The 14,003-nt window shown below is 39.9% G+C and overlaps 1 protein-coding gene across 2 annotated transcripts in view; it reads left to right on the top strand.

The window, feature by feature from the left end:
- LOC140493496 (synaptotagmin-12-like) overlaps nucleotides 1-8,100 on the top strand; it is a 29,736-nt gene extending 21,636 nt beyond the window's left edge. The window contains exons 5-6 of one of the 2 annotated variants that reach the window (XR_011963693.1): nucleotides 896-2,337; nucleotides 2,378-8,100. Coding sequence is in view for 1 of the 2 variants with exons in the window: in XM_072591989.1 (XP_072448090.1) it covers nucleotides 896-1,069 (174 nt within the window). In the remaining variant the exon portion in view is untranslated. Of the gene's footprint in view, nucleotides 1-895 lie in introns of both variants that reach the window. The other variant, XM_072591989.1, reaches the window with a different exon arrangement.
- The last annotated feature ends 5,903 nt before the right edge of the window (nucleotides 8,101-14,003 follow it).

Here is a 14,003-nt window from a genome sequence, read left to right on the forward strand (position 1 = left end):
TGAATTTCAATTTCATAATAAATAAGCACTGATGTGAAAAATAGTTGGGCTAAACTGATTTATAGTCTTTGAGCGAAGTGCAGAAATTGTGTCCAGTGTGGCCTGTTATCTGTTGGAGGCTGAAAATATGACTAACTGTGCTGAGCGTCAAGAGTCTCATTCCTTTTCTTGATCATTACAGCAGTGACTTGACTTCAAAAGTACTTCATCAGCTGTAGAACTCTGGGATGTCTGAGATCATCAGAGATGTTGTATAAATGCTGGCAATTGGGACTAGATTAATTTTTAGGACATCTGGCCAGCATGGATGAGTTGGACTGAAGAGTCTGTTTCTGTCTCACTCTAAATGCAAGTCTTTCCTTTCCAGTCCGGATGAAGCAATTAACTGATTTAATTTGAAGATAGTATCCAATTGGGCTAACTATCTATCATTCTGTCACATCCAGATACAATCTAGTGTAACTTCTAGGCTTTTCTTTCTAGCTCTAATACAGTAAATCTTGGAAATCTTTATGTATAAGTACATTTTATTATATAAAGGAACAGAATTTATAGACAGATTTGCTTCTCTGCTTGTTCTTCTCTCAGCCAGTCCAGAAATTAAAGGGAAGATGCATCTCAAAGCAACCCATATATTAGTGATTAATGGAGATTTCAGCAGAAAATATTAGCTTTAACATCCAGCATCTAATTTTTATCACCGAATTAGAGCAGGTAGACCACGTTCTTGCTAATCCACCACCTAACAAGTGATGAGGACAATATTAATTACACACACATCTTCCTCACTGAAGAATGCCTTTGAATACTTGCACTGCAACATATCATAGCTGGACACTGCAATTCCCAATTCTCTTGGGAGTTTAAATGACCTATGAATTTTGTTGTGGTTCAGGAATTATCGCTGAGAATAACAGTGGCTGAATGCAGTGAAGATGGAAGAACTGAGAACATAGGGCATGTAATCATTGGACCTGAGACCAGTGGGATGGGTGGCACTCATTGGAATCAGATGCTGGCAACATTACGGAAACCTGTCTCCATGTGGCACGCTCTCCGAAAGAAATAAGGCAAAGGAACAGTGACATATTGTGTAAATATTTTGCATGGTGACTAAATTCTTACACTTTATTGCTGGTGCTTTGGGAAATTCAAGTTTGAAATATTACATTTCCTTTTACTTTATTGAGTTACTTGCATCAGCTTTGTACTGGAAAATGTGTAGCCGGAAGAACTACGTATCACTGAAGTTGGTATAACAAATGAATGCATCGATAACAAGAGCTGATATGAAGTGGCTATTCTATTGTATGCTTCATATTGAATAGCTCACACATAGATGAAAAATGGTCAAAGATAATAAAGAAGTATATTTGTCTGATGTTATTACCCATTCAGAAAGCAGAGCTATGTTAGCCCTAGACCTACAAACAGCCCCACATATTAATACTGAACTAAATCCTTTCCAGAATATTTTCCTATTTCAAAATAGTTATGCTGTAAAGTAAAAGAATTGCAAATAATTGACTGATGTGTTGCAATGATCAGACTTTGTGGGTAAGCAGGGAACCTGGATGTATATATTGGAAATGTTTTGTGCATATTCTGGCTATTTATTAGAGCGTTTTGTCAAATAAATAAGAGGACCAAGCACACTGTTTATATTGTGCGTAGAATGGTAGATTGTTAGGTTGCACTCGAGGTATATGTGGTCTTGAGTTCATCTGCTGTTAAAATGTACACAGGTATCTCTGTGTAATATATATATATATTTTATATATATATATATATATATATATTTGAATTATCCATTATATTGTGCTGATGAGTCAGACTTATTTTATATGTAATTCTCGATCTTTCCTTCTGATATTTCCATTGAATGTGCAATTTATTAGAATTGCCGGTGAATCATTGAATATGTACTGGTTTTCAATATGTGATTGCTTTACAGAAAAATGTAGAAAATACTTAGTTCTGTTTGCAACCTATGTATGTCTAATGATCAATCCTAGCTTTCTGATAACTGCTCTGATATCCACCTTTCCTGAGTTTGAGATTTGCACCTGATTGGGCAAGAAAGTTTTGCCCCTATTCTTCCTTGGACAATATATTTAACTTATCCCCTAATGTACTTGTACTGCTTGTGTCCTTGCATTGGAACACATATAGATGGAATGGCTACAGCTTAGAAGATTAGTCTTTTCTCATGGGGTTCCATTTGAGGCCATTTCTGGCAGGGTTAAATATGTATTCTTGATTTTCTGGAATCCTGATATAATGAAGAGAGAAATTCAACTTATTTTTTAAAAATATAATACAATAGCATACATTACGGTATGGGAACCTGAAGGCTTCCCTATCATAATTTCAACAGGTATGGGAACCTGAAGGCTTCCCTATCATAATTTCAACAGGCACAACCCCTTCCTCCAGATGTAATCTTAGCTGTAGGAGTAAAAGATCCTGCCAGGATGGGTATAGCTTTGTTTGTTTGTTTGTACCTTGCTTGCTGCAAATCCCAATTGTTGGATTATAAAGTATTTGTCTCTGAGGACAGATCGCATTCGGTAATGATTTAAAATAAATTTAAGCAATAACAAACAACAAGTATTAATGACAAACTGTCTCAAATATATTGGGTCAATACTCTTGAATTAATGAATTAGTAATGTCATACTGACCCTGATCGATGAGTGCTGATGCTACACTTAAGACAGGGTAAAAGCAAAACAATTTTGTTGTAAAACATTGTTTCTATAATCATGGTCAGTTTAACAGTATTTTAAATGTACAATGTGCACCACTGATAACTGACCTTCTATATTGTGATCTGATTTCCACTTCAGATACTAATAGCCACAAAGATTAATTCTCTGTTGCTTGCTTTTCAACAACAACTATTGTTTATAGGTGTCTCTGACAAAAGGTAAGTCCATCTCAGAGCTCTTCAGTTTGCCTTGCCAAATTTTGTGTGAACCTCTGCTCTCTTAAGGCAGAGTATTGAGGAGCTACATTCTTTTCCAAGCTCCATTAGAAATGAAAGTATTAGATTTTAAAGTTCACACCCAGGAACAGATCACCACCGTCTCTTTGTAAGAGAGAAGAACTCTTTGTGCCTCTTCATTCAATAGGTGTAAACCTTTATCCCCGACATGAAGATCAATGTTCCATCTTGGCTCAGGGTAGCATTTTGCTAAAGTCATAGAACCCCTACAGTGTGGAAACAGGCCCTTCAGCTCAACAAGTCCACACCAACCCTCCAAAAAGCAACCCACCCAGAACCATTACCCCACCCCATTACTCTACATTTACCCCTGACTAATGCACCTAACCTACACATCCCTGAACACTATCGGCATTTTAGCATGGCCAATTCACCTGACCTGCACACCTTTGGATTGTGAGAGGAAACCGGGGCACCCAGAGGGGACCTGTGCAGACGCTGGGAGAATGTGCAAACTCCACACAGCCAGTTGCCTGAGGCTGGAATCAAACCTGGGTCCCCGTTGCTGTGAGGCAGCAGTGCTAACCATGGAGCCAATGAAAATTATAGGTTAAAGCCACACCTAGACTTGAACGTATAATCTTAATTAATATTCCATTGTAGCACTTAGAGGGACCGTTGCACTGTCGGAGATACTGCCTTTCATATGATATATTTCAAGTGGGTGTAAAAGATCACATGTACAATTTAGAAAAATAGCCAAGTTCAGGAGGGCAATTTATTATATTATTTGTGGGACATTGCCCAGATTATTTTGGCATTATATCATTGGCTACAATTGGCTTTGGGCTGACCTGGTTGAAAGGTACACACATGCGCAAACTCTTAATTATTTTTTTGAGAACTAATAACAAAAATCCTGAAACAAACCATTATTCTTGTTCTCCCTCTTGTACTCATCAATGGGAACAAACCATCAAACTGCACAGGAACCTCTGTTGATTAAAAATAAATCTAGTAATGACAAAATATAAAGTATGATATTTTCCTCTTTTTGAAGAAGAATTAAGAAAAAGGTTCAATGGTTAGAAAAGGATTCAACACAGAATCATTCTCTTCCCTGCTGGGAGACATCCAGAACAAATTGGTACAATAGCAATGTTGGAGCAATGCCATTCTGGAATAAAATCAGAAAGCACTTTTTCAGGAAAAAAAAGGTTATAGAAATCTATAACTCCCACAACTAAAAGTGTTTGGAAGTGGGGTAAATTGAATTTTTTGAGTCTGGGAGTATTGGGATTCCAATAATTGAGTGATATGTACCAAAGGGGACCTAAATTGGGTTGAGGTACATGTTTCTCATAATCTAATTAAACAGCAGAACAAGTCAAAGAGTTTGAATGGCTCACTGTTTCTCCAAAGGCAGTGTAACCTTTAGGAATACCTTAAAGGCAATAAGCTTCATTACTGTGAGGCACTAAAAAATGTTTTAATAAAAATTTGATAATATGAAAAATAACTGCCACAATTTAAGAATATTTCAGTACAATATGAAGATTGGATAAGTATATGGAGATTAAATTAAGTGGATGTTTTATAGATTTTTAATGAAAAACATGTACATAATTTACTGCTTTGAATTCCTCATTTTTCATTATCACTCCTAATGTAATAAACATATATAGAGATGATGCTAAATAGTGGCTCTTTTCTATAAGTTTTCAAACACTTTTTAAAAAGTTTGCAAAAACCATAGAGAGAAATTAATTTCCACATTTGGAATCTCACTCTGTTTTGTTTCAGAATGCTCTTAAACAATAAGTAGTAAAACAAGTGTTTGGATCACTCTGCAGATACTGTCACTTCATGGGAAATGAAAATTTGCAATTAATAATGAGTTGGAATGCAGAGTCTAAAGAGTGACTCCACATGGAATAGGCTTCCTGCAGAGATAGTTAGATGCAGTTATGTGAGAAAGAACATTTACCATATGGGTCGGTGCACTAAAGTAGGCCAATACATGATTGTCACCTCTATCAATTTTATGATTTGTTAAGCAACTTGTACATTTACAATGACTACTGGAACAATTAAGCATTTGTACATAATGACAACACACTGCCCACGTGGATAAGCATGTTCATAGAAGTGCCATCTTTGAGGGATCCCAAACACCCCCAAGTTTTCACCATATCTCTAATGTTACTGACAAATTTCCTTGAAATTCCCAGAAACTCCAGGGAGTGGTTTCCAGTTTTCCCTCTTCACAAAACAAATTGAATGGCTGGAGAAAGGAGTAGGGATAAGAAATAAATTAGGTAAACACACCTGTAACTATTTGCATTACAAGTTAGATTAATTAATCTGAATGATCAGTTTTTGTTTTGTAACTTCTATATATTTAAATGTGTAAGGATTCCTGGTTAATGCTCCATTAGTGTCTGTTCTGCTTTTCCAGAGAGAGCAGCTATAGTAACAGTATTTCACAATTTATTACTCAGTAAACAGATTAAGAAGAATAACCAGGACTGGGGGCTGATAAATAAAGAGAATTTACAGATAGTGCTAGGGGATCTTGTGAACCAGCTGTAATTCACTACTTAGCTGATTCATTATTGCACTTTCCTCAGGTAGAAGAGAGTTTAACAATAGACCATAGGCACATACAAAATTATGAATTGGATGGGGTCAGTGCAAAACAGAAAAGCAGTGAATTGATGGTGTCCACACATTCAAATCTGGATCTGAAAACAAAATTGTCTGAGTTTAATAACTCTTGCAATGCATTACTTCCTTAAAAAGGAAAGCGATAGGTATCCAAAAATAAGCAACAGCTAGACAAGTTGGGCATTTGATTCTAGTTCCTGAACCAATCCCTGAACAGAAGATGAACAGGAAAGTGGGACCTATTGGAAAGCATTGACATAATATGATAGGCAAAGAGATTAGGTTTTATTTTTTTTAGATTAGATTACTTACAGTGTGGAAACAGGCCCTTCGGCCCAACAAGTCCACACCGTCCCGCTGAAGCGCAACCCACCCATACCCCTACATCTACCCCTTACCTAACACTACGGGCAATTTAGCATGGCCAATTCACCTGACCTGCACATCTTTGGACTGTGGGAGGAAACCCACGCAGACACGGGGAGAATGTGCAAACTCCACACAGTCAGTCGCCTGAGGCAGGAATCGAACCCAGGTCTCTGGCGCTGTGAGGCAGCAGTGCTAACCACTGTGCCACCGTGTCGCCGATTATCTCATTATCGTATAGAACAGTGGTCAGATGCTACACAGCTTTGTGTGCTAATGTTCAGATAAATAAATAAATAAGTAAGATAATAGTTAGCTGGCCCTCAGAGGTTAAGGATGGCAGAGGAAGTGAGCACATGAGGGGCAGTGGTGGGGAGTGAGGGTGGAGATCTTAGAACGGGGAGCAATGCTGATTAAAATATTAAACTTTCCTTCATTTTATGCAGTTTAACATTACAAATAATGGCCTCTGGCAAAACCACTGATGCTGACTTGCCTTCGGTGTTTGGAAAGAGCAATAAAGAAGGTGCTAGACTTCTTGTTTAAACACATTAATGGCCCAAAGCCTGCTTCTCATGTGGAAAAAGGACATGTCTTGTATGACCCTGACCAAAATGGCATAGCCTGAACTGTATATGCATAGGAGAAACACCACATTGGAAATAAAACAGTGCCAGTGAAAACCTGGGTGCCACAGAGCTGTATTTTAGACCAATGAGCTTCTCTTCAAGATCTTGGAAGCATTCTCCACATAAATATTAGATGGCTGCAGTGGAATGAAACGCATCAATGATCTTAGCCGAACTGTTGTCACAGGTACCCTACAGAATGCGAGCCTCAATGTACACCAGTTCCCTCTCACTCCCAGGTATGTGCAGTTAATGCTAACAATCCGCAAGCTTGTTTTGTAAGTACCTCCTCTGCTCCTGAACAGTCCACTCTTTCTGATCTTAATACACTAAGTTATAACCAGCAACAGCCAATGCATATATGTTGCATTCGATTTCCCTTTGGAGAGGTTTTACCATTAACAAAATATTTTTGTTTGTTTACACGGACTCATTCTGAGGTAGAAGCAAAACTCTTGAATACTAACAGATTTGGATGGAAGGTCTGCTGCTGTTTTTCTTCCCTACTCTTGGTTCCCTTTATGCATGCAACTATTAGTATCAAAATTTATACACAAAGATTAGCAGTGAGATGCCACTTTCTCCTTTCAGCATGCTTACTAGCACATGATTTTATTAATAAATTATGTGCCATTAATTGCCATGAATGGATTAGTTTAAATATATAATTCTACACAATGGATAAGTGTGGAGGGTAGAACCACGATGAATAGTCAACCGCATTGCCAACTTACTAAACTTGGTGGCTCATCAAAAATATTGTCACCCAATTCATTAGGGCAGCACGGTGGCTCAGTGGTTAGCATTGCTGCCTCACAGTGCCAGGGACCCGAGTTCAATTCCCGTCTTAGGCAACCATCTGTGTGGAGTTTGCAGATTCTCCCCGTGTCTGTGCGGGTTTGCTCCGGTTTCCTCCCACAGTCCAAAGATGTTTGAGTTAGGTGAATTGGCCATGCTAAATTGGCCATGAAGTCCCATAGTGATATGCACATTAGTCAGTGGTAAATGTAGAGGAATGGGTCTGGGTGGGTTGCTCTTCGGAGGGTCGGTGTGGACTTGTTGGGTTGAAGGGCCTGTTTCCACACTGGAGGGAATCTAATTGTTGATAACCAAGTGTTTTTGAGCCACTGTACACTCTCTGGTGAGATGCGGAAAAGGGTGGCTTATTCAGTTTCGACTTGGCATGTCAGTGACTGAAGTACGGATAGCAGCACAAGGAGAACTTTAAAAGGGTACAAACTTGACAAACCAACTAAACTTCTAGGATTTGAATTTCAGGTCTGCAAAATTGAATGGTTATTCGGCACATGCCTTGATTGACATTAATGTGCCTGAACCAGCCCTGAAGGCACTGCCATAAAAGCTTTTCCTTACGTTTATCAAGCAAACTAGAACTTATTCATTGCATGAAATATACTGATTTACCTGTACCATTTGCTGAATGTAAACATACAAACTTTTTTTTCAAATAAATGGCATCTTTCAAAATGACACTGGTTGTGAAATTAGTGCAATTTTGTAATCAATAACCAGTTTTGAGTCGAAGCTGTCAGAATGTGGTTGTAGAAGATATAGGCTCCCTTTCAAAGACCCAGATTATTTTTGAGCTATTACCACTTGGTCCTTAAGCTTGTGTTAATATAATTCATTGCAATCAGCATTTTAGACAGCAAGAAAAGAACAGTAGGAGCCTCTGTGTTCCCATGATCAAACTAAATGAACAAGATAATGCTTCTCCTAAGGTTTGGCTGGACCTATTCCTGGAGGTTTTATTATAATGATGACCGAACCCCACTCAACTACCAGTATAGATAGAGTCGCAAGTTGGCTAGGTGTTGCAAAGCACGGGATCCAGTTATGGGCCTGTAGAATCATGTCCTTGTCATAGAATCATACAGCATGGAAAGAGACCTTTCAGTCCAACCAGTCATAGAGAATCACAGAGTCATAGAGATGTACAGCATGGAAACAGACCCTTCGGTCCAACTCGTCTACGTCGACCAGATATCCTAAACCAATCTAGACCCACCTGCCAGCACCTGGCCCATATCTCTCCAAACCCTTCTTATTTATATACCCATCCAGATGCCTTTTAAATGTTGCAATCATACTAGTCTCCATCACTTCCTCTGGCAGCTTATTCTATACACGTACCACCCTCTACGTGAAAAGGTCTCTTTTATATCTTTCCCCTCTCACCCTAAACCTATGCCCTCTAGTTCTGGAACCCCCCCCACCCCCCCCACAAAATAGAGATTTTGTCTATTTATCCTATCCATGCACCTCATGATTTTATAAACCTCTATAAGGTCACCCCTCAGCCTCTCACGCTCCAGGGAAAACAGCCCTAGCCTATTCAACCTCTCCCTATAGCTCAAATCCTCCAACCCTGGCAACATCCTTGTAAATCTTTTCTGAACCCTTTCAAGTTTCACAATATCCTTCCGATAGGAAGGAGACCAGAACTGCACACAATATTCCAAAAGTGGCCTAACCAATGTCTTGTACAGCCACAACATGACCTCCCAACTGCTGTACTCAACACTCTGACCAATAAAGGAAAGCATACCAAATGCCTTCTTCACTATCCTATCTACCTGCGACTCCACTTTCGAGGAGCTATGAACCTGCACTCCAAGGTATCTTTATTCAGCAACACTCATCACCGACCATGTTCCCAAACTAAACCAGTCCAACCTGCCTGCGCTTGCCCCACATCCCTTCAAATATTTCTTATTCATGTACTTATCCAAATGTTTCTTAAACATCGTAACTGTACCTACATCCAAAGCTTCCTCTGGAAGTTTATTCCACACATGAAACACTCTCTGAGTAAAAAAGTTGCCCCTCATGTCTTTTTATAAATTGTTCTTTCACCTTAAAAATTTGTCCCCAGTCTTGAAATCCCCCACCCTAAGGAAAAGACGCCTGCCATCCACCTTATCTATACCCCTACTCATTTTACAAACCTCTATAAGGTCACCCTCAACCTCCAATGCTCCAGTGAGCAAGTCCTAGCCTATTCTTATAACTCAATCCCTACATTCCTGGCAACTTCCTAGTAAGTCTTTTCTGCACTCTCTCCAGTTTAATAATATCCTTCTTATAACAGGGCGACCAGAACTGGACACAGTACTCCAGGAGAGGCCTGACTGACTAAGGTCCATTACAACCTCAACATGACATCCCAACTGCTATACTCAAAAGGTCTGAGCAATGAAGGCAAGCTTGCTAGATGTTTTCTTAACCATCCTATCTACATGTGACATATACGTCAAAGAATTATGTACCTGAACCCCTAGTTCGATGTGTTCTACAACACTACACAAGGTCCTACTTTTAATTGTCCTGCCCTTGTTTGTTTTAGGAAAAGGTATTTATCCAAATTAACTCCACCTGCCTTGTCTCAACGACAAATAGTGAGGCGACATTAATGGGAAAGAGTTGCAAATCCAGAGAATTACATAGGTAGTAAAAATACCGGTGATGGTCTAATTACATCCCATTTGTGGTGTAGAGTGAGCAGCAGAAAAAGTAGAATATTGTTTCTCATGTTGAAAAACGTCCTTGTGCACATAACAGCAGCTGCCATGAGAAACAAAACATTAGAATGACTGAGAAAAGCCCTCAACTAAAGCTGCAATGGAGTAATGCTGTCATAATAAATCACTGATGATTGCACAGACAATCTGTTGCAGCCAGTGTCAGATAAGAGCACTGGAAACAATTCAGATGCAAAGGTTTTATCATTGCCTTCAAATTTGTGTTCTAGTAAAATTCTGAGTAGCAAATCAAACTGGAGGCAAATAAAATGGAGGCAGGGAACTGAGGCAACATGCTAGATATTAAAATTAGGAAGGCTGCTACAAGGATGGATATAGGGAATGTAGGTAAGAAGAGGTATGTACTACAGAGCTGAAAATAATTTTTGCACATTGATGCATTAAGTTATACAACACAGCCACATCCAAGTCTGGTGAATAGCAACTCAATAGGTCCATCAAAACTGAAAAAAGGATTAATGCTTGATTTAAAAGTACATATAAAAAAATTTTTAAAATCAATTTGTGTCCCAGAAGAAAAAGAAATACATAATACGACTTATCTTCAGTCGTACATGTTCTCAGTAATGCTGCAATAAAACAGAAAAAAATGGAAGTCATGCCCATTTCACTCATGTTTTGTGCAACTTCCACAAGAATTACATTGTTATGACTAAAGCAATCTGTCCTCTTTTTCTTTCCCTTCTTATGAACAGGCCAAGTTGTTTCCAGCAGTCTCCACTGCCATACACTGCAGTGGTCTTGATTTTGACTATTGTTAGGTTAAGTAGACTGCATTAAACACCTTTATCTCAGCAGTGGCTCAGTTGGTAGCAATTTCATCTTTAATCACCAAGTTCTGGGTCCAATCCAAGGCATGAACATTTAGACTGACACCCCAGTGCATTCCTGAGAGCACTGTATTGTTGGAACTATGGTCCTCCCAGGTGAGGGATAAAACAGAGGCCCCAACCACTCTCACAAATGGATGTAAAATTACCCATGGCATTTGCTTGAACAAGAATGGGGAACGTTGTTATGCCAAATGTCATGGGCAACATTCATTGCTAACAACAAATAGATTCTCTCATTATCAACAAACTACCATGTGTGGGATTTCACTGAGCACAGATTGACATGTCACTTAAACACAAAACTGACTACACTGCCAAGAGTACTTAATTATACAATGCTTTCAGATGTTTGGTGGTCATGAAAAGTGCCATATAAATGCAACTTGGTTTGCGGGTGGAATGCGGTGATGATGTAGAACACAAATTCCTCTGGTTGTTATTTGTAACATCAGAATGTTCAGCAAAGCTTTCAATTATTAAGATTTCATACCCTTATGAATCCCAAGCACGAAAGACAATTAATTACTTCTGGTGTAAGCTGTACTGCTACACAAGCAAAAATGCACAGCATGTTCCCTCAAATGAAGACAAACAGCCAGTTAATGTGTTTTGCTTAGAATGTTTGAGCGATGGCTGTTGACTAGACAATTGGGTCCATTCTTCTTTGCTTTTAGCTCTAGCAGTTTAAAATGGTTTTTTTTAAAGCATCAATTGATTAGAGCAGGTCTTAATTGATCAGGGCAGGGTTTAATTTTAATGTCTTATCCAAAAGAGAACATCACCAACAATACAGTTATCCCTCAATAATGCAATGTTGCATGCAAAATAAAGATTGAGTTGGAGGGAGGAGAGGGCTGCAACTATTAACTGCTGATAGAGAACCAAAGCAGCTGAAAAGAACCATTCATAGAATTCAAAAAGAAAGTAATTGTAATCCTGTTAAAGGTCACACATTGCTGAAGAAGGGTTTATGCCCGAAACGTCGATTCTCCTGCTCCTCGGATGCTGCCTGGCCTGCTGTGTTTTTTCCAGCACCACATTTTTCAACAAAGATCACACAACACCAGGTTATAGTCCAACAGGTTTATTTGGAAGCACTAGCTTTTGGAGCACCACTCCTTCATCAGATGGTTGTAGAGGTTAAGATCATGCTCACAGAATTTATAGCCAAAGGAGTCCAGTGTCATGGAGATGTGATACAGTAAACAATCCTAGATTAAAACTTTCATCTTTTATAATGGGATATGCTGGTTTCTGTTCTTTGATACGTATATCCCAGAAATCATTTAAATTACATTCTCAAGATAGCTCAGGTTTTGAAACAATAGGTGCGAAGTCTGTCTGTGTCCCAGTGGTGTCAGACTGACAAACCCACTGTATAGTTTTACATGGATTCATGCAGTTTTTGAGCAAAATAAAATGCAATTCTGCAAAAATAAATTCACCCTATAAGCTTATATGTGTGCGCACATAGGAACGACAGATTGAGTGTGCATATGAGTGTGTGGGTTTGAGAGTAAGTGCACGTGATAGAGTGTGTATGTATAAGTGTGTGTATAAGCTTGGTTAAGCATGTGTATGAGTGTGATGGACTATGTGTAAGAGGGTGCACTTGTTGGTGAGAATGCAGAGGGTGTATATGTGTGCATATGAGAGAGAGTTTGTGTATGAGGGAGGGTGTGTGTGTGTGTGTGTGTGTGTGTGTGTGTGAGAGACCTGGTCCCGGTTGAGGCCATCCCCATGGGTGTCAAACTTGGCTATCAGCGTCTGCTCAGCCATTTTGCGTTGTCGCTTGTCCCAAAGTCCGCCTTGGTGGATGGTCAGCCAAAGGTCCGAGGCCAAATGTCCCGGAAAGCTGAAGTGTTCCCTGACTGGGAGGGAAAACTCCTGCCTGGTGATTGTTGTGTGGTGTCCATTCATACGTTGTCATAGCATCTGCTTGGTGTTGCCAATGTACCATGCCTCAGGTCATCCTTGCCTGTAGCAAATGACTTAGACCATGTTGGCAGAGTCACACAAGTACTCGCCCTGTACATGATGGGAGGTGTCCCCACCTGTAATGGTGTTACCCGTGTCAATACTTTGACAGGCCTTGCAGCGGCTGCTGTGGCAGGCTTGTCCGGTGTTGTTGCCCTGAAGGCTGGGCAGTTTGCTACAAATCATGATCTGTTTAAGGTTTGGTGGTTGTTTAAAGATGAGAAGTATAGGCATGGGGAAGGTTTCAGTGAGGTGCTCATCCTCATTGATAATGTGTTGTAGGCTGCGACATACATGACGTAGTCGTTCGGCTCCTGTGAAGGACTGGACAACGAAAGGTACCCTATCGGTTGCAGCCCATGTCTGTCTCCCGTGGAGGTCATTACGGTTTCTTGCTGTAGCACGTTGGAACTGGCGGTCAATGAGTTAAGCATCTTACCCTGTTTGTATGAGAGCATCCTTGAACACTTTCAAGTGTCCGTCATGATCCTCCTCATCTGAACAGATCCTGTGTAGGGCTTGTCCATAGGGGATGGCTATTTTAATACGTTTTGGGTGGAAGCTAGAGAAGTGCAGCATCGTGAGGTTATCGGTGGGTTTGCGGTAGAGCGAGGTGCTGAGGTGCTCATCCATGATATAGATGCATGTGTCTACGAATGTGACAGATACTAAAAGTAGTCTATGGTAAGTCTGATAGTGCGATGAAACGCTTTGATATCACAGTGTAATTGTTGCAGTGACTCCTCACCATGGGTCCATAGGAAGAATATGTTGTCAATATGTCCGGTATATAGTGTTGGTTGGGGTCCTGTGCAGAAAAGAAGTCTTGTTCAAACTTGTGCATGAAGATGTTGGCATATTGGGGATAAAATATGGTCCCCATGGCTGTTCCGTGTGCCTGGATGAAGAATTGGCTGTCAAAGGCCAATTGTGATCAAGCGGATGAGTTGTAGCACGGTGCTCAGAGATTGGCAGTTGCTGATATCGAGTAGAGGCTGTTGCCCTGACGCCGTCATCATGG

This window comes from Chiloscyllium punctatum, chromosome 22 (genome assembly GCF_047496795.1).
Source record: "Chiloscyllium punctatum isolate Juve2018m chromosome 22, sChiPun1.3, whole genome shotgun sequence".
Taxonomy (NCBI): domain Eukaryota; kingdom Metazoa; phylum Chordata; class Chondrichthyes; order Orectolobiformes; family Hemiscylliidae; genus Chiloscyllium; species Chiloscyllium punctatum.